The following is a 26,233-nucleotide window of genomic DNA, read 5'->3' as shown; positions in this document are numbered from 1 at the left end:
AACATGCAGAGGATTTACCATCTTTTCTAATCACTGCTCACTGCAATTTCCAAGTGGACAGCATCTGGGCATGGTGGCACAGGCTTGTAATTTTAGGAATTAAGAGACTGAGGCAAGCAGGCTGTGAGTTCAAGGCCAGCCTAGGCTACATATTGAGTTTGAGGCTAGCCGGGGCTTTGTAGAAAGACCCCATATGAACCAAAATAGTAAAAAAAAAAAAAAAAAAAAAAAAATGAGGAAGGGAAGAGTTTAAGGTTGACATTAAGTTAGATTTTCTTTTCTTAAAAATAACAGAAGCAAATTCTATCAGTGTTTTTTTAGCAAATGATAAATTTATTAGGTGTCTACAAGTACAAAACACTGAAAGCTGCTGTAGAGGATTACAAAGGTGTGCTGGAGATGCGCCTGCCCTTGAAGAACTCACAATCTAGACCAAGACTCACATGGACAAGTTGTGGGATGTTACTCGATGTAAGCCTAGTTCTTAGACAGTCCCGAGGCACTCTGAATTCTTCTCCGGCCAGACGTAAGGAATCCCTTCAACAGGAAAGTTCAACATGGGAAAGAGACCTTTTGCGGAGTAATCAGTGACCTTGACTTTGCTTCTAAGAATTGTCCCATTGCTGCTGCTCCTTTCTCGTAAATTCTCAGCATCGTGTCTGACCTTGGTGTGGAGAGAATCTCCAGGCTTCCTGAACCTTCACCAGGGTTTCCTGTTTGTGGGTGAGTGGCTCAGTCGCAGCTTGGCCTTGGAATGATTCGTCATCCAATTTTTCTTTCAGGCAATGTATCTTTGGATTTCGGTTGGCACTGGGCCGCTCTGCTTTGCAATCCCTGCTTCTAAGGGCGGAGGAAGATGCAATGCAGAATGCAGGCCAGACTCTTTCCCTTACTTTAAACATTTAATAGTGCATTTACTGAATATACTCTGTACAGATATAGGGCAAATTATAAACCTCTTCCTTTATTTACTCTTTTTTTTCACTATAACTGTATTCACGTAAGTGTATTTACAATGCGGAGAGGGGAACCTTGAGGTACAAAACCCAAAAGAATATCTGAGGTATAAATACAAGTACATTTTAAATAATAATCTTTATCATGCTTTATCTATGTCTGAAAGCACAGTGGACAGACATGTGTACATGTTTCTCAATAAAATGGTATATACAGCATACAATCTTACAGACCCAGAAGCCAACGAAGTTAGAATATACACGCACATCTTCACAAGCAACACTGATAATTCAAATACTCAAATTTTAAAACTCTACTCTGACCCCCCCGCAATTCTTCAAAGAACCTCTGAAATAATACTGACAAGGTAACTAAGTTATAACAAAATAAAAATCCTTCTTCGACTCTCATTCATATGTTATTCATTTTTTGATCCATACAAAATAAATTTACTAATACTGTCTTGAGTCAATCTTTACCATTACAGTAAAACCTGTATAAAGACAACCCTTCCAAACACACCTGCACTATCTGTTTTTCACTGAGATTTCTATCCCCCATTATTACGAAAATACAGTTCAAGGGCATTATGAGAGAAAAGAAAAAAGAAATGGAAGAAAAATAACAAATAGAAAACCCAGTTGTTCATGAGGACAAACCCAATGAAAATACACACACACGGTAGCTGTCAGGAACACTAATAACACCAATAATCATCAATAATCAAAAGCCTCTTGTGCTTGGGTTAACGCTATGGGGACATATTTCCCTGTGTTCCCTTGTTTATCTTAGAGTTTACGTCACAAGCATAAAATACTATGCATTGTAACAGGTAAAAAGTGTCGATGAACACCTCTTATCCCAGCTATTAGACGGACTGAGACAGGAGCCTCTGCTATACAGTCAGTTAGTTGTTCAAGACCAGCCTGGGCAATGTGGTAAGATCCTGTCTCAAAGTAAAAGATCAAAACAGAGCTGGGGATAAAGTCCGCTGTAGAGTGCTTGCCTGGCATATAAAAGGCCCTGGGTTCAACTCCCAGTCCCAGAAACTAAAAAAAAAAAAAAAAAAAAAAAAAGTTTTGGTACTTTGCTTGTAGATGTTAGCATTAGGCCTTGACATCTCACGTCAATAAAAGCCTTCCTTTGGAGCCAGTCAAGGGAGTGGAGAGGATGCTTCTTAAGACTACAGTCGTTGGAAACTCTAGTTTTTGGGAAAGTAAAGGTTTGAAGAAAAGGAAAGAAGGAGAAGGAGAAGGAGGAGGAGGAGGAGGAGGAGGAGGAGAAGAACAAGAACAAGAACAAGAAGAACAAGAAGAAGAACAAGAAGAACAAGAAGAAGAACAAGAAGAAGAACAAGAAGAAGACCCAACCCCTCCCAAAACACCACCACAAAACCCTAGGGGGAGAGGGAGAAGGGGGCTAGCTGGGCTCCCCTTCTGGGTAGATCCCTGGGTACTCCAGGTGGAGCTAAGCCTGGTGTAAGCATCAGCATCCCCTGCGGAGCATCTCAGTGTGCCAGACACTGCGTCCCAACTCTCCATCTGTGCCACTCAGCCAGCAACACACACATTCACGCTTCTCTGTGCAAACCGTTCTCTGCTCATCTCGGGGACAAGACCTGTCAACGAGTACCAACCCTTCCAGTGGATACATCAGTCCCTCAACACGCCGCAAACAAACTACATAGGTACACATGCGCTGACGTCGCGAGAGGACGACATCCTCCCCACCATCTTCCCGTACGCGCCGAAAGAGTTCTTGCTTCTCAGAAGCAATCTGAATTAATACAAGTACTCCCCACCCCACGTCCCAAGTCTTATATAATCCAGTCAAGGTCTGTAACATAGACCTAAGACAAACAGGAAGCAGCTTTGAAAAAACAGAATCTCGTCAAATTGCTATAGTCAACGAGACCCAGACGGACTCCTCCGAGGACTGACAAGGTTCTAGAAACAATCACCCAGGCAGCAGACTCAGGTGCTTGGCCTCCGTGATCACCTAGATTTGGTATCCTTGGTTTCAGTGTTCTGATTACTGAAGGAGTCCCGGATCTTTACCACCTCAGCTGCACACAAATGTCCAAAAGATTTTGTGTACCACTCCGGCATGTGGCCCCTGTCACACAAAAGAAAAGCTGGTGAGTTATTTAAATTAGAGCTGAGATGTGACAAAAGCAGTCTTGAACTCTCTCTCTCTGTCTGTCTGTCTCTCTGTCTTTCTCTCTCTCTGTCTCTCTGTCTCTCTCTGTCTCTCTGTCTCTGTCTCTCTCTGTGTCTCAATCTCAACCATGAGGACTGTGCTCAGGAAATTCTTCACTACCTAGCTCCAAAGGCTCCGACTTCCATTTCTTTCTTTGACACAGTTATCTCCACAGGGCCTTAAACACAGCGACCGGCCTGCCTCAGCCTCCCAAGGGCAGCCATGCCTACTTCCACTCCTTGGTGAGCAACACGTGGGAGTGAAGATGACCTTTTGTCTACAGATGACCCCCTGGCATGCCCGTGACACAACTAAGACCAGAAAGTTTCCAGGGGACAGCATTGAAATCATAGCCTTGCTTAAAGGAAGCTTTGGCATGTATCACAGAAATGCTTCACATGGGTAACTGACGCCTACAAAGGAGGATTATTTAAGAAAAGAGCATTGGCTAGTTGACTTTGGGTGTTCTTGTAGTTGATGAATCACATTCATTTACGGCACAAGCAGAGAGAGGCATAATCAATTACAGACCATGCACTGTTAAAACACCTTCCATTACGAAACAGGAAATATCTACTTGTTGGCTCACTATAAAACATATTACTTCCGGTGGCTTTAAATTTGTGATAAAACTACCAAATTCACACTGCTTTAGTAGCTCATCTCCTAATGAATATGGATTGAAAGTAGTATCCCAAAGGACAGCAAACATCATCACGGTATCGCTTTATTAGCACAACTCTTCATAAAATTTCCAGCACAGTGATAAGATTCATTTTACCACACTGGGCATCACATGGAAAATCTGCATCTTCTGCATCCCCACCCCCACGCCGGAAGGTCAGAATGAGAATATACCTTAAATCAGCTCGGCACATGTAGGTGAGTTTGGATTTTCCTGACCCGCAGGGTTCCATCAAATATCTGGACAGGAGCACATTAACCCTCACCCCCACCACAGGTGCCCGGTCATGATCCACAGAGGTGAGTAAGAGGGCGCAGGCTCCCCTGGGTAAGTTAGTCCTCCAGGTCCTGTGGAGACAAAACCAAAGGGGGGATGGAATTTCTCAGAAGCCAGGTTGGAAATGGCACCTCCCTCCTGGCATCCTCCCGGTCAATCGGTACAGGGCCACCTCTACTTGGGGGTGTAAATGCTCAGTCGCCCCGTCCCTTTTTGGAAATGAGCCAGTTTGAAGTGTTTTCTTTTTAACCCCTTTCACATTGCATGAATGTCTCAGGGTGTGGACACTGAACAAGCCGTGAGCCGTTCTGGAAGAATAAAGTGACAATCCTTCAAAGCTTTTGGAAGCTGCTCCCTCAAAAGCCTCTGGAGACTTGGGAATTACATATAAATCAACCTTAACCACATCTCAGTTGGGACTAAATGCTGCCTCCTGGTCCGCCCACTTTTAGCTGTTTCTAAGTATCTACAGGCAATGGGGAAGACATCTATCCCCATGGCGCATTCATTTGAAAGCTCCTCCCTGTTTGAGCTCAGTTCCAAGAGATAAAGCCTGACTCGGTGAAGCAGCCTGTTGGCGTGAACATATATGTGCGTTGAAATCGCTCAGTATTTTCCCCGACATCTACACCCACTTTTAAATAACATAACCATATTGTGAGTTTGAGTGACACACGGGCTCAGTCTTGCCGAGTAGTTGTCTAGGCCACCGTCAGGTCAATTCGGAAGCTCTCACCTCAACACGACGTAGTCCCGAGCAGGGTGCGGTGCCATGCTGTTTTGAACGTACTGGTAGATTTCGGTCTGGCTGTCCAGGGTTTCTATCACCTTCGAGTCCAGCAGGTCCACGTCCCAGAGGTGCTGCTCTTTCAGGAGACGTTTTAAGATCTCCTCGGGTGCCGCAGGGACTTCAATGGTTGACCTCCAAAGCCTTAGCGGGGGCCCTTCACTGACCTGCAAAGCACATGGGCCATTTTCAATGCTAAGCAAAAGCATATACACTTTGATTCTGAAAGCAAATTCTGAGTGGGGGACGTGACCCCTGTTCTGAGGCTGATAAATAAAATCTATGAAGCTAATAGGCCACTAGCCCTACTACACTCCAGAGCAGGCTCGGAGTACAAACAAAAGTGTCAGCTGTGGTCACAAGTATGACTTCTGTCTCCTGGGGCTCATATCAGAATGGCTGGGATAAATTCATTTATTTTACCCCGAAGTCTATATGGCCATTTGACCACTTTATTTTTTAAGGTGGCGGAGACAGTGTGGACAAACACCTTGATGGACATTACGGTGAGATACAAAAGGATGCCCCACGCAGTGACTCGGAACACATGGGGGTGAAAAACTATCTTCTTTATAGCATAGAACAAAATATGTAAACATGTCCTGAGATGCCCGGTGAAAGCCCAGTACCACTAGCGAATCAGGTTAGCCTAGGAAGATTTTGTGGCAGGAAGGGACTGCTTCATAGGCAGACTGCGATCTCCCAGGCTCGAGTTCATCCCTCTGTGAGAGATGTCTGTTCTTACCCAGAGAATCTCAATCACAGGGCCGGCTCTCAATGACAGGCCTAGGGTAGGGATCCCCATAGAGAAAACAACTGGGTAGTCTCATGACCATGGAAATGAACAGGGAGAAGACGGACCTTCTTATAGGACAGCTCGGCCTGTTCAGAAGTAGGGTAGCTGACCCAGCCTTTGAACTTTTCTTTGACCTCCTTAAACAGGCCATCCACACAGTCCTGGAGGAAGTGTCTGTAGTCGGCAGGCTGGTCACTACTCAAGTGTCCCAAGGCCTCCAGTGTGAGGGGCTTCAGCTCTTGCTCAGTGTAAGAGTTTCGACATCGGCTCATTTCCTCGGGAACCTGGGAGGAACACAGAAGACAAGAAGGTGATGGATCCACCACTGCCTCAGTAGAGGGTAAGGGCAGAAACAATGGCCAGACTCAAGCTGGCAGCCCATTCCTGCTCCCGTGAGATAATGGAGGGTAATTACAACAGGGCTTACATGGATCAAAGCAGGTTTCTCAGTCAGAATTTTAATTCCAGATAATTTGTTGCTCTTTCCCATCCCCCCAAGACAGGGTTTCTCTTATATGGCCCTGGCTGTCCTGGAGCTAGCTCTGTTGACCAGGCTGGCCTTGAACTCTGTTTTTACTTTCAAGTAAAAAGTCAACAATATTACAAAACATTAACTGCAATGAGTGTACATACACATATATATCTAAATACTCACAAACAGCTCATGTATGCTAAGTGAGAGAGTGCACATGAGTGTGTGTGTGTGTGTGTGTGTGATTCTCAGCCTATGCACATAATCTCCTGTTATGGGAAAGACCTTTTGCCCAGATGAGAACAAGCAACAAGCCAATGATCTTGTGCCCATCTACATTATCCTTAGCACAGCAGCCAAGCTTCAGGACTGGTACCTACCTGGAAGAGCTTCTTGCACTCAGCAATCATGTGGGCCAGCCCTTGCGTGGCAGCTAGGTTTTCATTCAGATCTTTCTGGTCTGGTTTCCCCAAACTCTGTTTTCTTTGCATGACCCTAGGGAAAAGAAATAAAGGGTTTGGATAAGCAGGTTAAGTAGTTCAAGAGACAGCTTCTCACAACGCAAAACACAAAGGCATGTTTTGGTTAAATATCCAGGCGATTTAAAGACGTTTTACTAAGTAGTTCACAAGAACATGTATTTGCTGGGCACTGAGGCAGCTTCTATAGGAAATGAGGTGGGAGCCGCTTGGAGCAGGGATAGATGGTATTGCTATCCTTACAGGCTAAGTAAATAGGATCTCCTACCTTGGGTGAGGGATGACTCTATTGTTTTCTAGATGTTTGGTCTTAATCTTATCTGACCCCTTTTCTGCTCATCTCCTGTAGTTTTCTATCCCATTAAAGTTGGAATGTCCCAACAACTTTTAACACTAGTTAAAGGGCTACTTAAGTATTGCATGGCTTCCAGGCGCAATGACTTAAATCCATCAAGCTGAGAAAGGCTTTTCAGGTTCCTAGGGCTGAATAGAGGCAGATGTGTTGAGTCTATCCAGCTGTCACCCTATCTTCCTGTGCTGGTGGGGTGATCTTACCAAGAGCTATTCATGTAAGAACTGCAAACCAGATCTGTTCTTTCTTCCTTTCCAAACTGACCTTTCCCTAAACTTTGCTTTATTCTTGGGGAAAAAAAAAAAAAAAAGATCCTTGTCACTTTGCCTATCTCCTGTGATTGTTATGGCACAAGAAGATCAATGCAAAGAAAAAGCCTTGTGTCTGGTATGGAGTAAGTCCGAGGCAAGCATCAACCTTACTGAGCACCGAGCTTCCTCCACTTTCTCCACAGCTACTCCCACCTTGTGTACTTGTATTCTAAGCAGAAATGTTTGCCAATAACTAGCTTAGGCCGTGTGTTAAGTAGGAGCAACTCTGAGGTTCAATAATAACCTTTGCCCTTTGTAGCCTCACAGGCACAGGTCAGAAATGTGTCTTTCCATGTCCCACGGGGGGCTAAGGTACCGGGGATACCATCTGTCCCTACTCTAAGCAGCTCCCACTCCAGGCAATTTAGGCCAGTAGGTCTGCAAGACTGTTGGCTGGGAGAATGGAAATGACACTGTTTGATTTGCCTTAATCACTGGACACGCCAAAGCACATACCCATGGTGCTCTCTCTCAGGACCCCTCCTCTTAAAAGATGCTTCCAGAAAGGAATGCTAGCAAAGGGGACAGAGAGGCACAGGGCTGCTCTGTGAGCTGAGACTAAAAGGAGCCCGGACAGGAAATGCTCCCAAGCAGACAGAAAATGCTCCCCAGCAGTTCACTTTTCAGATAACTGATGTCCAAGATAGGATGCAGCTGGAGAAGATAGGTCACTGTGGGCAGGTCCTTGAGTATCTTGTCTCTGTCCCCCTCTTTCTCTCTGTGATCAGGTTGCCATGGAACAAAGATCCTGCTGTCCCGTGATGTCCCACCTAAGACATGGGGCCAACCAACACGGGCTGACTCCTCTGAAACCATGAGCAAAGTCAACCTATACTGCCTTAAGTTGTGTTAGCCAATCTGTCACAGTGACACATGAGGGCCTAATTCCAGGACTAACCACGTTTGCTCAGGTCAGGTAAGAATCCAACAAGAACACAGGGAGGAAGTGAGAGATGCCCCTGAGGACCAGGGCCTAGCCATGCTCCTGTGTCTGACCTGTACCTTGGGGAAGAATTCTCTCTCTTCAGGGTGTTGAGGTGGAAGAGAGAAGGGGCTAAGCACACAGCCAGGTTGGTGGGAGTCATCTGGTTTTCTTTCACGGCCGCTGTGACGTCGCTCAGGAAGTAGAGAAGCGTCTGGAGAACTTCCCGGTTCTCGTCAGGCAGGAGCATAATGGCTGCCTTGATAGCTTGGAGGCGCTGGTCCTTGGGCACATCTGCAGGGCACAAGCATTCCCACCATCAGCTCAGTGATTTTCCACATACATAGCAAGTCCGCATCCCAAAGCAAACATCGGCATCAAACACTGAACGAGCACTTGCAGAAAGCATACTAAAGATTAATAAGGAAGAAATTATGGGCTGCCACGGGCGTCACTACCCTCAAGTATTTCCTGCCTTGTGGGGGAGTTGAAACATTTTAAACACCCACAGTGCTAACATACTCTAAAAGTCGACCTCAGAGTTTGGCCCCAGATGATATGTTCTTGCAGTGTACAGAACTGTTTCTTCTAAGCACTTAGGAAAAAAAATCAATTTGCCACCCTAACTATTGAAATCGCTCTACATTTAAGATTTTGTGTAGTTTCAATAAAAAGTTTATGTGAGACACGTGTAAGAAGTTAAGAATGGAGATCGCTCAGCTGGCTATAAAAGTATCTTTGGGGACCAGTTTTGACCTATTTGCTCATCCTTAAAATGGGAAAGGCTGTTAAAATATGATGTCAATCGAAGTAGACAGATTTCAAGCAATAACTTAAGGTTGAGAAAGAACACCAAGAGGCAAATGTATCAAAATGCACATAAGCCTATAGAACAGTTGACACTACAGTGAGTCTGCGCCCAGCCTTCCAGTCTTGTCCGCCAGGCAAACTTAAACTTTTTAAAAGCATGTGGTGGAAAAATCAAGTCACTTAAATGTAGGGCCATAAGACAAACTGATTAAACAGCTCCATGGTTACAATGCATAACAAATACCTCTGAGGGGGAAAATGTGACCTGTGTTTTCATAAAATACGAAAGGCCGAAACAAATAATGAAACAGTCCAGACCAGACCAGCTCCGTTTCTCATAAAATGAAGCTCAATACGTCAGTGCTAAAGACCATTTCAGCTGTGCGGAGCTGCTTTTAAACCACGCTGCACTAATGCCGCCCGAGCCAAGAAAAATACAAGGCTGTGAAAGCCACGATCCTGATCTTGATCATTTATTCCCACAACTGTTGGCTTTAAGCTGCGCTTGAAAGTGAGGAGGACGTGCGTATTGTTTTCCCAGGTATGTCTGGAAGGGGCCGTGATGAATAACAGAAAAAAAAACTATTTATTCATTTTCCAGTGAGATAAAACACACACACACACACTAGAGAAATTTTAAACTCAACAGCCCCGTGAGAGAGGTGTAAAGTAAATGGTAAGTGTATAGACAAGGGAAGAGGGAAGGGAATGAGAGGTGGGGGAAGGAGTGGGGGTGGGGGGAGTGATGGAGTGGAGAAGTGGGGGCGGGGAGAAGGGGCACCAGAGGGCAGGCATACAGTTTCGGGACCCCACTTCTCAGCATCTACGTCACACTGCTCTAGACAAATGAGAGCTGATACAGGACTTGACTGGGAAGACGTTCAACTGCGTCAACACTTACAGACTGATCAGCAACATTTACGTCCTCTTTCCTTTTAAGACAAGGCCTCATGGAACCCAGGTAGCCTTCAGATTCAGCATGTAGCCAAGGATGGCCTTGAACTTCTGACCCTCCCACGTACTAGGTGTGCACCACCACTCCTGGATCATGTCGTGTCGGGGGAGCAAACCCAGTGTTCCACGTGTGCTACACAATCACTCTGCCAACACATTCCCATGCTACAGAAATTCATTTTCCGATTACTCAGTAAGCATGCACAAACCTATTTCACAGGCAAGAAGGAAAGAAACTGGTAACTTGTGTATTTACGAGGGTCCCCGGGCAGCTTTTCTTGGTGAAAGAAAGACATGAAAAGAGGCTGCGTGTTTCAGTGAAACCCAGCATCAGCGGCCTTAAGGAGATCCAAGAATGCTAACTTACACTGGTAGATCTGCAGGAAGGTTTCCGAGAGTTTGTTCGTCATGAGGGGCTCAGGAAGATCTCGAAAGTATTGCTTTAGCATGTCTGCCACATCGTACGCGGACTGGCCTTCGTAGTTGACATAGTCTTCCGCACTCTCATTCATCTGCCGTAGCGCCTGAATCCTGGATTTGACACCCGATTTTCTGAAGAGCCCAACCTTTGGAAGAAAAGCATTAGGGATGAGGGCCGAAGCAACCAGCGCCTCCCCTTCAAAACTGGAAGAAAAGCAGCACGAAGCTCAGTTCCCATGAGCAGGATCGACCTGCAGCTATACTCACCTGGTCCAGACAATGGTTCCGGAGGTAGCGCATGGCCTGCTGGATACTCTGAGGCAGGGGCTGCCCTGAGCGCTGCACATTCACAGTCAGCGGGACCCCAAACACGCTCCGGTCTTTGTAGTCTGGAACCTTGATCCTTTTCATGAACTTGGGCACGGCCCTGTTGAAACAACAAGGTATTGGTGGTGAGGGATATGTTTACTTGCTTGATTTCACTCACCTTTTTTTTGCAAACTGTGTCTCAGTTGGACTAGCCACACTAAAGGCCATATTGGTCATTTGTGTTCAGTGGCTACTACCATGAATTATGTGAGTATAAAACATCCTAGGAATGTTTGGCGTGTGTGTGTGTGTGTGTGTGTGTGTGTGTGTGTGTGTGTGCGCGCGCGCGCGCGTGTGTGTGTGTGTGTGTGTGTGTGTGTGTGTGTGCAAGCACATGTGCAGGAATAGGACTTTTGGTGCAGGAACCCAGAGCCCCATGACTACTGGGCAAGTGTTCTACTACTGAGCTACACCCCTAACATCTCCCCCATTCCTTTGTAAGACATTTTCTCACTATATAGCCCAGGATGGTCTTGAAATTACAATCCTCCTGTCTCAACTTCTTCAGACATGCACCACCATGACTGGCTATGCCCTAGATACCTGACGAGTTGGAATTGTAAGACCTGGTGAAACTTCCTCATCTGGAGGATTGATTAATTCCTAGGAGAGGTTGATGAACTTTCCCAGCCTGCTCCTGAATGTATTCAGGGCTAGTAGCCCATTACATGGTGCAGGAAGGCAGAGGCAAAAAAAAACCTCATAACACCTTACTAGGTAGTTCTGATAAACAAAACTTGAGAAACAAGTTCTCATTTTCCCTAAATAGGCATGAATCCCTTCTGGGTTCTTCAAGAGATCTGAACTGCTTCCGGTAAAGAGATCTGGGTGACACACGGCATAAAAATCAGCAACACACATTGCTGACAGGCTTGTCACACTGAGAACCAACACTGGAGCCCAAACGGGGCACGACCCCGAAGTCAAAATAAATTCCCCTGCGGATGACCCCAGAGAATGCAGTGTCTTCAGGCTTCTATGGGAACGTGGAAAAGGCACAATGGGAGTTTTGTGACACTCCCCAAGGCTGCCAGGAGCCCTGAAAGCAGGCCCGCCCCCAGCCATATATGCAACAGCAGGAAACTCATGTCAGGCATTTAAGGCCATCAGGCGGACGTGTGAGCTCACAAATGACCCCTCTGAGTGAAGCCAGAAAGGGCAAAGCCGAACAGGAAAGAGACTTTGGGCAGAAGTGCTCCATGCTGTCCCAATCCCACAATGCCAGGCTTTTACATTTGGTTTTGACTGACTGGAAAAACTGACCAGAGCTGAAGTAGTAGGGCGGACTTTCAGATTTTTTTGAGGGTTTGGTGAGAAAGGGGTGGGCACCTCTGAATGGAGAATCTGAAATATGCAGTTTTAAATAGCAGTGAGGAAAATATTACTCTAAGCACAGAGGGACACCACAGAAAGCCAACTGCCTTGACTTCTGGGTGCTTGCCCACAGCCAGGACATGCCACTCTTGAAGGCTCTAGGAAAGGAAAAGCCAGAGCCGAGTAGAGCCAAATTTGTATTTCCATACAGTTAAGCATTCGGTTCTATGGTAGAAGTGTGCACAATACTTGCTTTGTTGGGGGCGAGGAGCCCGGCTGAGGAATGTGGGAAGAACACATTACAGTCCCTACTGAGAATCTGAAGCATTCTGGGATAAACTGGTCAATATGTATTTCTGTCATTCAGAACAAACAAGTTCGGTATTTAGTGAGGCTTATGTAACCGCTTTAGCTGGGGGTGGGGGCGGCTTTGATGCCACAGCTACATCCCCTGTGTATCCCTGGGAGGGAGGAGCCAGAAAAGAAAGGACACTGGACTCTGCCTCAGACTATCTCAAGCCACTGTGGATGGCCACAGAGCGCTCCAATGAAATGGCCTGCATCTCTGTTGCCGTCACAACTGGACAGTGAGTGAAGAGATTCCAAGGTGCCTGAGATGCTACAAAACACAGAGACCTGGATTCAGACACAGTTCTTGTCTTTGTGTTAGAGTACAAAATCAGTATGTACACAGATTAGGCCACATCCACAACCCATCACTGACTGTACACATCTTACAATGTATACTCAAGGGTGGATTTTCAAAATCATGAAGCGTTTGTCTAATAAATCAACCTTTAAAAGATACTTGTTTGTGGGGGGGGGCATGGTGGCACATGGCTTTAATCCTAATACTTGGGAGGTAGAGGAAGATAAATCTCTGTGAGTTTGAGGCCAGGCTGGTCTACATAGTGAGTTCCAGGACAGCCCGAGCTACAAAATCAGACAGATTCTGTCTCTAAATATCACACACATACACACACACAGACCCAAACAAACAAAAATAGTATATATGTAAGATTTTTATAGTTAGTTATTTAAATTTATTACTCCCTGAACATTTTCGCCAGGGAGCCTCCCTACCTCACTCAAATAAACAACAAAACCAAACTCTTTAGCACGGGTGGATCTTTTAACCACTGAGCTGGCTTTCCTGCCCTGCACAGGTAGATCTTTGAGCCATGCTCCAAACATTCACTCAAGAATGACCAGCAGAGCAGGGCGGTGGTGACGCACGCCTTTAATCCCAGCACTGGGGAGGCAGAGGCAGGCGGATCTCTGTGACTTCGAGGCCAGGCTGGACCGACAGCCTCCAAAACAATACAGAGAAACCCTGTCTCGTAAAACCAAAAAAAAAAAAAAAAAAGAATGACCAGCAGAGTGATGGAGTGTGTGTTCAGCATGAATGAAGGCTCAATTCCCAAGACTGCTAAAAAGAAAAAAAGCGTCTAAAAGCGTACACAACGATCTCCAATCATCTCACCTGTTTTCCTTCCATCCTCCCATGAACATGACCTGATAATGTCTATGTATTTGCCTAGTGCGGGTTATTCCTATACCGGCAAAGAAGGTGCCTGTGTTCTATGACGCAAGAGGGATGCAATCTTTCGTGTAAAGGGCTGAAAACCCAACCAACCAGTCCTGCAGTTCATTCCCTGCAACTCCACGAGCTTCATTAAGCATTGAAAATACAGCCTCAAGGATGTGGAGACAGACTGCCTAAAGAGGACAGATTGGAGATATTGACAAAGGACAGAAGACTGGCCTTGTGCTCAGTGTTGGGACAGCCTCGGGGAGTGCATGGCATCACCTGCAGTTACAGTGTATTGCACACTTTATTCTCTTACCAGCTAAAGCCATGCTTGTTGGAAGGCGTGTATTTCTCCAGCAGGGCTGTCAGTTTCAGGAGTGAGTATTTCTGCAGTAGGTTCATCTGGACCACAGACTGACAGTTAATCTGCAGAGATACAGAGTTTAGGCTTGGCCGGTGAGAGCTCTGGAAGCTGTGCCATCTCAGTCTGTGCCTGCAAGAGAACAGGGCAGGAGTGAGACGGATACTTCTCGGCAGGGGAGAAGCAGGCTGCTCGCCGACTTCCCAGGAACCAAGAGGACTGATGCTACTTTCCAGTTTTTCCCCATAGAAAAATGGTTGGTCCTTCCTACATAGCCACAGAAAGTTTGTACCAGAGCATCCTCGGACTCTCAGGCTCAGCACACTCAGAAGATGTCCAGCATCTATGCACACGGGGGGGGGCAGGGCGGCACCTTCCCATTTAGTGCAAATAACCTCTGGATTGCTTACAATGAGCTGTTAGTTCACTGTTATACTGTATTATTTAGGGAATAATGACAAGAAGATAGGTACCTGGCTAAGCCTGAAGATTTGGAACTGACTGGACAAGTCGTTTGCCATTGTAACCATTTCTATGGATACCCCTTGGCGGCACAAAGTCTGATCGAACTGTGCAAACACACCCACCCCAAGGTTTCATAGTTTTCATCCTTCTTGACTAAAGATCTACACCTCGTACACAATACGCCCTTTCTTTTGGATTGCTGGGGTCTCCTGGTTGGACATTACATGGCTGTGGCTTTATCCCACCAAGCAGACGATGCGGGATCCCCACCTTGGTCTGGAGAAGTAAGGCCCTTACCTTTTGCACCTGGTCAGGGATGCCCCCACCCCAGAGTCCCTTCTTTCTGGGATGTCAGTGGGCTCCTCAGGCTCGTTGAGGGAGTTGCCCGTGCTGTCCAGGTCACTGGGTGTCCTTCGGTCATGGTCCACGTCCAGGTGTATCTGTTTTGGAGACGACGGGCAGGGAGACACGGAGTCCAGGGCTGAGTCCGAGTCCCCCTCATCGGAAAACTTTTCAGACCACTGGTTGACTATCCGCTGCATCCCCTTCACGTGGTAGAGAATGTCATCCAGCTCAGGGAAGATGTCCTCATTCTCTAGGTCGGCCAGGTCCCCCGAGCTGGAATACAGGATGGAGCCCGGCACGTTGTCATAGATGCTTAGGCGGCTGCTCACCGAGCTGGAGGAATTGCGTCTCTTTAGTTCCTTAGGACTGTCACTGCTGTTTTCTCTCCGTAGGCTGAGGTGGCCGGGGCCATGGAAGCTTCCAGTCCTCCAGTTCACAGAACTGCTTCCCGAGGAACAGAAACTGCCATTGGAGAGGGCCTTGGGGAAGGTGCCAGGCTTGTGATCTTCCGGAATGTAGAACACTGTGTCCTCCGGGTAGCTCTCCCGGTTCTTATAGTTCTGCTCTGTCACGTTATTCAAGGCGGACTGACTGAAAGGGTCGAAGCCCTCGAGATACATGCCCACCCGCTTGTTACAGGTGCTGAGGCTCCGTGTCCTGGTGATTGGGCTCGGGGTGCTGACAGCACTGCTGGTCTCTGACTGGCTGCTGCTACTGCTGGTCTGGGTGGAGTTGGACACACTCCTTTTTCGTACCATGGGCACGTTGATGTGGTTGCCATTGAGGGCTGATATCTCCACGCAGTTCAGCTGCTTCAGCTTCTCCTCATCCATCCCCTCCTGCAGAATGGGAGCGCTGATGATCAACCCCAGCTTCGAAGGCGCCTTGTGCTTGCCGTGGTGGGAGCCCTTGAGCTTCAAGCTCTCCATCCGTTTCAGCAGGCTCCGTGTCTTAGACTTGGTGTTTTTCTCGTGGCCTTTCATACTGAAGCTGAAGCTGGACAGTTCCTTGGGGGACGGGAGGCTGGAGAAAGAGTCATCGTTGCCTACGAAGTGGCTGGAGGAGCAGACGCTGATGACGGAATTCGTTCGGGGTGTCACGGCATCCCCACTGTGGGGCACGTGCGTGGGGACGCTGCTGGTGCTGCTGAGGCTTCGGACAGAGGACACCTCCTGGCGCTCACTGAGGTCTGTGAGCATGCTCTCGTGGCTTGTGGCGCTCCGCAAGTGAGGGTCGTCAGGGGACCCAGGGATTGGGTCGTGCTTTGGAGAAAAGACATCAAACTCTTCAAGCCGGGACCACCTCTTGCTGTCCCTCTGAAACGTCCACTTGCCACTTATTGCACAAGGCTCATCTTCATCCGAGTCCTCACTCTGCAAAGACAAAATGAAGCCGTGTATGTGCTAGACCAAGAAGATGGCGGGGCGGGACACAGGCTAAGGGCCAGGACACTAATCAAAGGATGCTCCCAGTGTCCATTACTCACTTCCTTCATACTGTTTCTAAGAAACAAAGATGGACTTGAAGACTTTATTTTATTTATTTATTTTGGTTTTTCGAGACAGGTTTTCTCTGTGACTTTGGAGCCTGTCTTGGAACTAGCTCTTGTTAACCAGGCTGGTCTTAAACTCACAGAGATCCACTTGCCTCTGCCTCCTGAGTGCTGAGATTAAAGGCATGCGCCACCAATGCCGGGGTACTTGAAGACTTTATTAGTACTGTATTTTATCTAGAGAATGTGTTTGCACACATGTGTAGGGGTGTGACTGGGTGTATATGGATGCCTATGGGTATGTACCATGTTCAGAAGATTATGGGTCAGTGTGAATTTGCTCTTCAACCATGTAGGGCCTGGGTACAGAACTTGGTTGTCACGGCTGGCAGCAGGCACCTTTAGCCATTGTCATTTCACTGGCCCAGATATAAAGACTTTAACAGAAAGTCCGACCAAGTGTTACCAGTTAAATGAGTTACTTTATTGAAAATCTGAGTCTTTAGGCCATTCATTAATTGCTCACAAAGGGGACCTCTGAGCTTGGTGAAAATTCCAAGCATGCAAAATATTGTGAACTGGGACTCGAGTCAGCAGCGGTGGGACTCCCCCGTGTAGCTGCCTGTTGACAGAGTGTGTTTATATTCTCTTGTGCAATTAACAAAAAAGTCACTTTCAAACAGCACAATGGCAGCTGAAGGCTGTAGGTAGCCTAAAACAAAAAGTCAGGACATCCTCCACATAGTGAGCCATCACATGGCAGCCCAACCCTGCGTCATCACTTACTAGTACTCCCCCCCCCCGGCAGTTAACAAGGGTGGTGGGCAGGTTCAATGTCAGATATGCTCCAGGCAATCTAACAGGGCTTCAAGAATGCCCAGTGATGCCATCAACATGGGGCATTTGTAGACACTAGGGAGTACAGCAGTTGACTACACCTGGCTTACGTTCAGGAACCGGGAATGTCCCACCAGAATACTGCCTTAAAATTGTAACTGAAAGACCCAACTCCGTATGCCAGCCATCCTTGCCACTGGGATGACAGTATCAAGACCCAGTTAGCTAAGGCACTGAGTAGACAGTGTCAATGTTCTGTGGGCAAACGGGTTCCTGTTTACCGAATCTGTGACACTAACTCCTAGCATTGCCTCACCCTTTCCCAAGGCCCCACAGCTCTTATCCAGAGGAAGAAAAAAAAAAAGTTCATATCACCACTGACTGAGTGTGTGCGTGCGACTTCCTGCCCTGGCCCCTTCCTCCCTGCCCCACACCAAATCTCCTACTATTCGAGTATCCTTCAAGCCAGCCTTTGCTTTCATCTTGACAGCTCTGAGATGGAGTTACTGCTCCATCCTGGAAGCTGGGAGAGCTCCTAAAAAATGTTAGCTTTAGTCCTCCAGGGAGCAATGCGAAATTCCTCTGCAATTCAATGGGCTTCGTGTTCTTAGACATATGGTACCCACCAAGTTCATTGGGGAAAAGCAACAGATGATTTCCTTCAGCTGACTGCAAATAGGGGCTTCAGCGCTTAGAATGGACAAGCAGAACCTTTTACAGTGCACCTAGTCCTGTTTGGGTTTGCCCGCCTGTTGGCCCCACCCTGTTGCGTAATTCGGGTACTCACTCGCTTCCGGTGAGGGCTGACCTCCAGCTTCATCACTGCGCACTTGTTTAACGTATTCAGTCGCCTACAGAGCAGAGAAAGGACATCAGCAAGGAAAGGAAACCACTAAAGGGCAGGCAAGCACTTCTTCTAAACAATGGACACACACAGCAGGCTTCCCTGCACTCACTTAGCCGAGAGTGGTAAACTTCCGCTATAAAATGAGTACTCTAGTACTGGCACAGTGGTGCATGCCTTTAACCTCAGGACCCGGGAGGCAGAGGCATGTGGGTCTCTCGTGAGTGTGAGGCCAGCCTGGTCTAGCCTAGTGAGTTCTAGTCTCCAAAAATGGGAATAACTTTTAAAAGGTGCCTTTCTCTTTCGTGTACTTTTCGTTGACATTTTTTACCTTTTCTTGAGTAGATGGCATACTATAGCTGTAGTGTTAGTGTGACGTCTGCTTTAGGGGAGACACAGGTTATTGGATAGAACTGGGGAAGGCTGTTGGTGAAACGTTCAGTGTATCCCATCTCCCATCAAATAAGAATGAAAAAGGACAACAGGCCCCGGTAATCTCCCAACAAATGACCACCTCAGAAGGTAATTTTACAGAGCTTTTAGTTTAGTCTACTGAGAGGAAATTCCTGCCTTCTGTAAGGCTCAATGCTTTACACGGTTTTCTATCAGCAAAGATTGTATGCCATGCCAACAGGAAGAGCACAAATGATTATTTCAAAATCTGAACACTGCTTAGCTGGTAAGTGCCTGTCTAGTAAAAATCTGAACACTGCAAACCCACAAACCAGAATCTCACGGGGTTCAAGCAGGCACTAATATCACCTTCTTTGAACAGGGGTCAGTCTGCAGCAGCTGTGAACACTCTGCCCCACCGCCCAAAAGTAACATCCATGTAACATTACAGAAACAGGGACCTCAGTGTAGTTCAGTGATAGACTTGCCTAGCACACACAAAGTCCCAGGTTCAATCCTTAGTGCAATGGAAATCAGTCAATCCATCAACCAACCATCAATCAATCGATTTCATTAAAAAATAAAATTCTTAAAACTCACAAGAAATAAGGGGGGAAAAGGCACAGTCTACATACTCCCTAACTAGTGTCCACAGTGTGTGAGTGACAGCTCTCCAGGCCTTGGTTCTTCCCAATACCTTCCAGATGACCATCACCGAGTCTTCCTTCAAATGATGACCCTTTTAAAATGTGTCTGCATGCTACCTTGTAAGCCTCATGACCTCCCCGCCACCCATCGGACCTGCATTTCTTTCTCAAGCTGCAACCGTACATTTTCATAGCATTTAATTCCCTCCACTTCAAACTGATCCCGAGTGCTCCTCAGGCTTTATCTCCCCCATCCTGCTCTGGTAACTCGCCTGACAACCTGAGGGCACAGGGACAGGCCGTATTTCTGCAGCCTGATAAGCCTGCCTTTGAGTCCACAGATGATGTGAAAACGTGCTTATAGAATAAACAGAGATAAAGCAGGACACCGATGTTCAGAAAACTCTCCACAGGATGGGGAGGGAAGGAAAACAGCTGAGAAACACTGTAGGCTCGCAGACGGGTGTAGGACCCCTCTCTAAAGGACGGCAGTTAAATGACACGCCCACTATTTTCAGCACCCCCCCCCCCATCTTTTCAAGGTTTCAAGAATGAGGAATGGTTACAGTTAGTCTTAGGTCTGGGTTTCATTAATCAAACCTGTAATCAAATCTCCACTTGACTCCATTTGGGCTTTAATGGTTGAATGATGTTTATAACCAGATTTACTAGGCATGGAGGCCTATGGGGGTGGGGGAGGGAAAGAGACTTCACAAACTCCAGATTGGGGCCAAACAAAAAAGACCCAGGAGGTTAGTTTTATACAGGTCAAGTTTGCCTTTTAATGTTGGTAGCAGCAAATTAATGGCCTTGCATTCCTGAAGGCCAAAGTTACTTTCAGGGTTTCTATGGTTTTCATTTATTTTTCCCTTCACCAGCCTGCATTCCCCAGGATCTCCAAAGACTTACGAGGAGGGCCTGTATACTTCTAGAGGGGACATAGGGACATAAGACAACAGCTCTAACCAGAGAAGAAACTTATCTCAAAGAAAAGAGCACAAGAATGGTCACTAGAATTTGGCAAGGGGCAGTGAGTTCCAAATAGGCGGGTAGGGAATACAGCACAAAGACAGAAGGACTCAACATAATGGGTTAACTACAGTTAACATTACTTCATTTTAAAATGGCTAACTTGAATATTCTCAAGACAAGAAATGGTAAAAGTGCAAGCTGGTAGACACGTTAATCACCATGATTTGCATACAAGTATTGAAACATCGCATGCTACCACACAGAGCTATACATGCAACCACATGGATAGTCATGTTATATTAATCAAGAACTAAAAAAAAATGGTTCTAGCTAGGTTAACTGCCACTGTCTCTCTCTGGGTGAGGGACTGTGCTGCACACCTCTAATGCATTGGCTCATACTTAGTTCTCTGACAATCTTCCTAGAGATTATACTGCGGTTTATCTCTATAAGGGAAGAAAAGGGGTGCAGAGAGCTCAGGAATTTTGACCCAGGACCCAGGATTAAAACACAGTGGCTCTAGTGCCCAAACACAGCATCTTCTACACTTGGTTCTGAGACAAGTATTAATGATGGTAACAAATGAAAGTCAAGCAGAGTGAAGTAGCATCCTTCAAGTAAGTGGCTGGAATACTGTTATCAATAACCATCTGTAGCCTTGGGCATTCTACCCGCCCCCCTCCACCACCGCCCAGGGCCCAGTACCAAAGGAATGTGTGGGTCTTATCTCCTGGGTAACTTGGGTCTGTTCTAAAGACAGAGGGAGCCAAGGGCGGACTATCAAAGGTTCAAGAGTTAGGCTGCACAGAGCTGCAGGCATGTAGATAAAAGGATATCAGTGGAGATCTGGGCCTCCTTGCATTTAAAACAAAAAAACAGAAGAATGGCTAAGGAAACAAGGGACCTGACCAAAACTCTCCCAATTCTTACAGATTTTCTTGGAATTACACTTAATATGCTTACATTAAATTATTTGTTGATGGGTGTCATCCTAACACTTGGGAGGGAGGCAGGAAGATTGTTGAGTTCCAGCCCAGCTTGGGCTACACAATAAGATTCTGCTCCCAGCACCCCACCCCCCACCCAATTACTTGCTTCATTTTAAACTGAATGGAAAGAGCAATGTGGTCAGGATGCCTCTGGAAGGCTGCTTGACATAGCTTTGACAGGTCATGGGTGGCTTGGGGACAAAGTACATACTGAAGATGACAGTGGCAGACTATGTAGTTATTTGACAACTACTAGCTGATGTTCACGTTTCTTTCCTGTGTGGGTAGGAGGAGTCAGTTCAATTCCAAAGGAAAACAGCACTATGGAATGTTCTGAAGCTACAGGAAGACAAAGGGTACCCAGCACTGCTCACAGTGGTTTGAGCAAGCTGCACTCTCCCAGTACTAATAGAACTTGCTTGTAATCATAGTTTTCTTAATGGGTTTAGATTGTTAGTGAAGCTAGCAAGACTGACAGAAGAGCCAGTCTCTTCAAGGGAACAAGTCTGTTGCTATCTTAAAATAACACCCGAAGGGTAAGTCAGGCAGTGGTGGTACACACCTTTATTCCCAGAATTTGAGAGGCAGACTCAGGCGGATCTCAGTGAGTTCAAGGTCAGCCTGGTCTATAGAGCAAGTTCTAGGATTGCCAGAGTTATGCAGAAAAACCCTGTCTCTGAAAAAAAAATGTTCTATACCCTACTAGTCTCATAATTCTAATTTTTGGTCATCACTAAAGTTTATATTTTGATAGTACCATTGTTCAACCTCATCCTATCCCTGCTTTTATGTCTAAGAGTCTTCTGCCCTGAATAAAAAAGACATTAAAAGAAATCAGCTCCTTTTAACTTTTTATCACAACTGTTGTATGACTTACAAATACAGGAATGTGGATATTTTCTAACCAAGTACAAAGCTAGTGCGACTGCCTATCGGATGTGGCCCACCTCACGGGAGAGCACTAGATGTGAGGAATCCCGGGATGCTTCCAACTGAGTTTCTCCAACTCATCTGCTTAAATGTTTAAACAGGGGGTGGCGGGTGAGGAGGTGGGGGTGGTAAGGTGGGGGGGGTATGTGCATGGAAAGCTTGTCCACAGACAACATCACAAGCCAAGAGGAGATGTTTGTAATCACACCACAGCTCTGTTATCTGAGGGGCCTGGAATTCCGTAGGCGAGGGCATCTCTGCAGTTCGCACACGTAAAGTGAATGTCAGAAAACCTATGGGGGGTCTTGAAATCTGCCTACGGCTCCCTTCTGTTCCCTTTTTCAAAGGCCAAAGTCACTGCCATTATGTGACTTCGTGGACACGGGTCCTGGGGCTTTCCATCTCCCCAAATTTTGATGACTATCATTATGGGTCCTGAATAATAGCTCCCTCTAATTAGGAAGTAATTGTCTGAGGTGGGATCTTGTTGTTTAGCCCGGTCTGGCTTTGAATTCCCATTTTTTTTTCTCTGCCTCCCCAGGGCTGAGATGATAGTGAGCACTTATGACACGCAGAATTAAAATGGCATTAAAACAGAAAAAAAGAGCCGGGCGTTGGTGGCGCACGCCTTTAAAACTAGCACTTGCTCGTAATGTAATCATAGTTTTCTTAATGGGAGGCAGAGGCAGGCGGATCTCTGTGAGTTCGAGGCCAGCATGGTCTACAGAGCGAGTTCCAGCAAAACAATACAGAGAAACCCTGTCTCGAAAAACCAAAAATGAAAAAAAGTAAACTCAACTCTGGGATTTCCTGCACATACTCCAAACTGGTTTTTTTTCTCTTTTTTCACTATCACATCTAACCTATATGGGATATGCTAGTCTTATGCACACAAGGGAAAACTGAAGCTGACCCAGAATACACCGCCAAGGGCCAAGTTTGAACCCAGGCAAAGGAGCAGTTTCCTCAGGCCTCTCTTAGTTTGGATCTAGTCTCTTCTACGGGAGGTGGCTGCACCCCCTAGGTGGTATTCACAGCTGGCCTAAACCAAACTGTGCAGCAGGCCTTTTTCCTTCGAAAAAGGAAAAAGTTGATTTTTGAACTGATATTCAAGAACAATTCCTAAAAAAAATTCTTCAAGAATCTAATCATAACTCTTTGGGCTGAAATACTGAGATGGTATTTTTCTGACCCAGACATTCCTAAGTGGTTGATGTAGTTCAGAAGGCCGACTCCCAAAGTGGCTTAACATGTGTGAAACGGGTGATCTGACTGACACAAAGCTCAAGTATTTCCTAGGATGCCTTTTCTGAGTGACCTCATTCATATGCACTAGCGTCAGTGATGACTTGAGAAGAAATTAATTATGCCAGGCAGCTAAGCGAGAAAACATCTTTACAATGTCCGGGGCGATTCAGATTCCAGACGAAGACTTCTCTCCCTCTCCAAACTGCACTGGTGGCATTTTCTCATTCCAGATGACACAGTGATGATATTACATACTCCAGGACACAAACTCACTTTTCCCAGAAAAATGTGTGCATGCCCTGGACACTCCTGACTACAGCGGCACACTGTTTTTTTTTGGGGGGGAGGGGTAAACATGGCTTTTTTTTCTTTCTTTCATAAGCTACAAAATCCAGTAACCTATCTTTTCCCAAAACCACACTACTCAAGTCTGCTGCTTCAAACAACATTATACAAGAAAGGATGGTGCGTGCATGTGTGTGCATGTGACAGCTGTTACTGTGTTCTTTATCTACACATGGAAAGAAACACGAGATATCATCTCAACTTAAGATGTTTTCCCCAGTTAAAACAGACACTAACATTAGGGGCTGTATAAGGAGCCCAGTCACAGCAAGCATGAGGGCCTGGGTTTGTATCCCCTGCATCCGGGTAAAAGCCAGGCATCACTGGAGCCCACCGGCTCGACAGTCTAGATGAACTGGTGAGCTCCAGGTTCAATGAGACGTAGTTCCAAACAGATAAGGCAAAGAACAACTGAGGAGTATTGGACAATGACCTCTGGCCTCCCCAAGCATGCACAAAGGTACACAGGTGTTCACACAGGTACACATGTACACACACACACACACAAATAATTAAGGTCATTAAGGTCTTTTAGAAATGAAAAGAGAACCGATTTTAATGTTAGAACCCAACCAACATGTGAGTTCTGTCTGTGTATATCCATTCCCTGAGAACTGGGCTGTGAAGGCTTTTCAAAGGTTTCGAGAAAAATTACAAGGGATGAATAATGCTCGATGAATAAAAATGTCATCCAGGGTTTGAAAGGATTATCTGCCGCCTTGTAGCCTCAGGTTTTATTACTTTTACTTCTCCAAATCCCACAAGCTGCTTCTCAGCCAGGAGAGCTACCAGCTCACCGAACAGGACACCTCTGACAGCTTTATTCACAGCTCACACCAATGCCCCTTTACTGCCTGTCCCCCATACATTAAAGGCTGTGCTCAGTGAGTTTACGGCCTATTTAATCCTGTCGTCACTCTACCTGGGGCAGCTGGCGCTTCTGAGGAGCCTCCTTGGAATTCAGATGACATCCCTGGCTGCCTCTACTAAGCCCTGCGCCTCTGAATGTCTCCTTCCACTCAGTAAGGGGCAGCTTTGACTCCATAGTGCTCGTGGTCCGTGACATTGACTCCTTAGAAAGCCTGCATTTCCCAACCTCCAGAAAGTTTACAGTTTCTGTCGCCATACGGTAACAAAGTCTGGGATGGTGCTACGTGAGTGCCTCTGACGCCAGCGTGGATGCTATTTCAACGATGATACATCGCACAACAGCATTTTACTTTAGCGTTCATCCAACACTCTTATAACACAGCAACTTATATCCCTGTATCATTTGATCATCAAAGACTTCAAACTGAGGCTGAGAGATGAGTGTCATTTTTTTTAAACATTTATTTTCCTGAGCCAGGGTTGCTCAGGGTAGCCCTGAACTCAGATTGGACTGTCCCTGCCCCTGTCCCCCCTCCCCCCAGTGCTGAGATCCAAGTACCATGTTTTTAAAAGAAAGGAAAATGTCAGTTTACCTGCATAGGGCCTCAATGGCATCTCTGTCCAAGAAATCATGTTCTCTCTTGACCAGAGAAATATCGATAGGGAACAGGAGATCTGTAGAGAGATGGAAAACAAGTACAGTTGAGCGCCTAGAATCTTGCCAGATTAGCCTCTTTCGGCCATGTGTTAGAGTGCGCATCCATTGTCCTCATTCCCTGGCAAGCTATGCGGGTGCAGGCAACAATTCCACTCTTGGTTTAAACCAGTCCTAAAGTAGTTTAGGACCTCCAAGTTGTTTCTCTGTCGCAGAAGTGGTTCAAAACACTCTCCACCTTCAAGCTAATTACCAGGCAGTGAATGCCTGCCGTACGTTATAATTTAAACCAGAATGAATCCAGTAAGGAGTCTCCTTTGTAATGGGGCTTTAAAAAATGTCTCTGTTCACGCGCCACCAGGGAAGGGGCCACAGGAAAAACAAAAGCAAACCCCCAAACAAAACAGAACCAGGGCCAGGAAAGATTCAAGGAACAATGACAAAGGACAGCTGGAGGACTGGGCCATTTACATGATAGGATACACCGCAGAGAATTCAAGATATGCCATTTTAAAACAAATCTTAGCACTTCCAGACGGTGGCCAAGGGGTTAACTCCTGGTACAACAAAGGGCTACACAGATACTGTAAAACAATGACAACCAAGTCCCTCAATCTGTGAGAGTCCAGTGCTCTCAGAACAATGGGCCACTGAAAGCAGGAAGGATTTCTCTGTATTATTGCCTGAAGAGAGTCCTCTGGTAGAGAGTCACATAGTGGTCACAAGCCTGGGAACAAGGGGGCCTACACGGGGGAGGGGGAGGGAGGGATGGAGAAAGGTTGTTTATCAGGTGCAGATGGGAAGTTGGCTCGGAGGGATAACCACTAAAGCTATGGTGTTCCTAAGACAGCTATGAATGAACACGATTGTGTTTTTCAAAATGGCTAGTAGACAAAGCAATAATAAATATTTGGGATGACAGCTATGTGGATTACCCCGTTCTGATTACTACATAATATAAACATGTAATATAATGGCATGCCATGCCTCACATATATACAATCGATTTTTTTTCTTATTTGGGAAGCTGAGGGATCCGTGGGCTGCAGATGAGGGGTCCGTGGGCTGCCACGCCACTAAGTATGTGTGGCTTGTTCACCTGGCCTAGAGGCAGGATGAGGTAGGAAATGACCGCCCAGAACATGGCCAGCACACCCCAAAGTCTGCCTACCGCCTATGCTTCAAATGTGGGGCAGGTGTGGGGGT

At 46.4% G+C, this 26,233-nt stretch overlaps 1 protein-coding gene across 5 annotated transcripts in view; it reads right to left on the bottom strand.

Annotated features, from left to right (window-relative positions):
- Window positions 1-310: 310 nt before the first annotated feature.
- Dlc1 (DLC1 Rho GTPase activating protein) overlaps window positions 311-26,233 on the bottom strand; it is a 359,377-nt gene continuing 333,454 nt past the window's right edge. For all 5 annotated transcript variants that reach the window (XM_040731982.1, XM_040731981.1, XM_040731983.1 and 2 more), the window contains 12 exons: window positions 24,966-25,047; window positions 17,922-17,985; window positions 14,758-16,178; window positions 13,951-14,127; window positions 10,688-10,847; window positions 10,368-10,566; window positions 8,317-8,530; window positions 6,553-6,667; window positions 5,766-5,984; window positions 4,854-5,071; window positions 4,015-4,188; window positions 311-3,072 (listed from right to left, as the gene is read on the bottom strand). In XM_040731982.1, the coding sequence (XP_040587916.1) occupies window positions 2,952-3,072; window positions 4,015-4,188; window positions 4,854-5,071; window positions 5,766-5,984; window positions 6,553-6,667; window positions 8,317-8,530; window positions 10,368-10,566; window positions 10,688-10,847; window positions 13,951-14,127; window positions 14,758-16,178; window positions 17,922-17,985; window positions 24,966-25,047 (3,164 nt within the window). In that variant the 3' untranslated portion in view covers window positions 311-2,951. The remainder of the gene's footprint in view (window positions 3,073-4,014; window positions 4,189-4,853; window positions 5,072-5,765; window positions 5,985-6,552; window positions 6,668-8,316; window positions 8,531-10,367; window positions 10,567-10,687; window positions 10,848-13,950; window positions 14,128-14,757; window positions 16,179-17,921; window positions 17,986-24,965; window positions 25,048-26,233) is intronic.

Source organism: Mesocricetus auratus, unplaced genomic scaffold, assembly GCF_017639785.1.
Source record: "Mesocricetus auratus isolate SY011 unplaced genomic scaffold, BCM_Maur_2.0 Super-Scaffold_100026, whole genome shotgun sequence".
NCBI lineage: Eukaryota > Metazoa > Chordata > Mammalia > Rodentia > Cricetidae > Mesocricetus > Mesocricetus auratus.
This window is presented reverse-complemented; position numbering and strand designations above follow the sequence as displayed.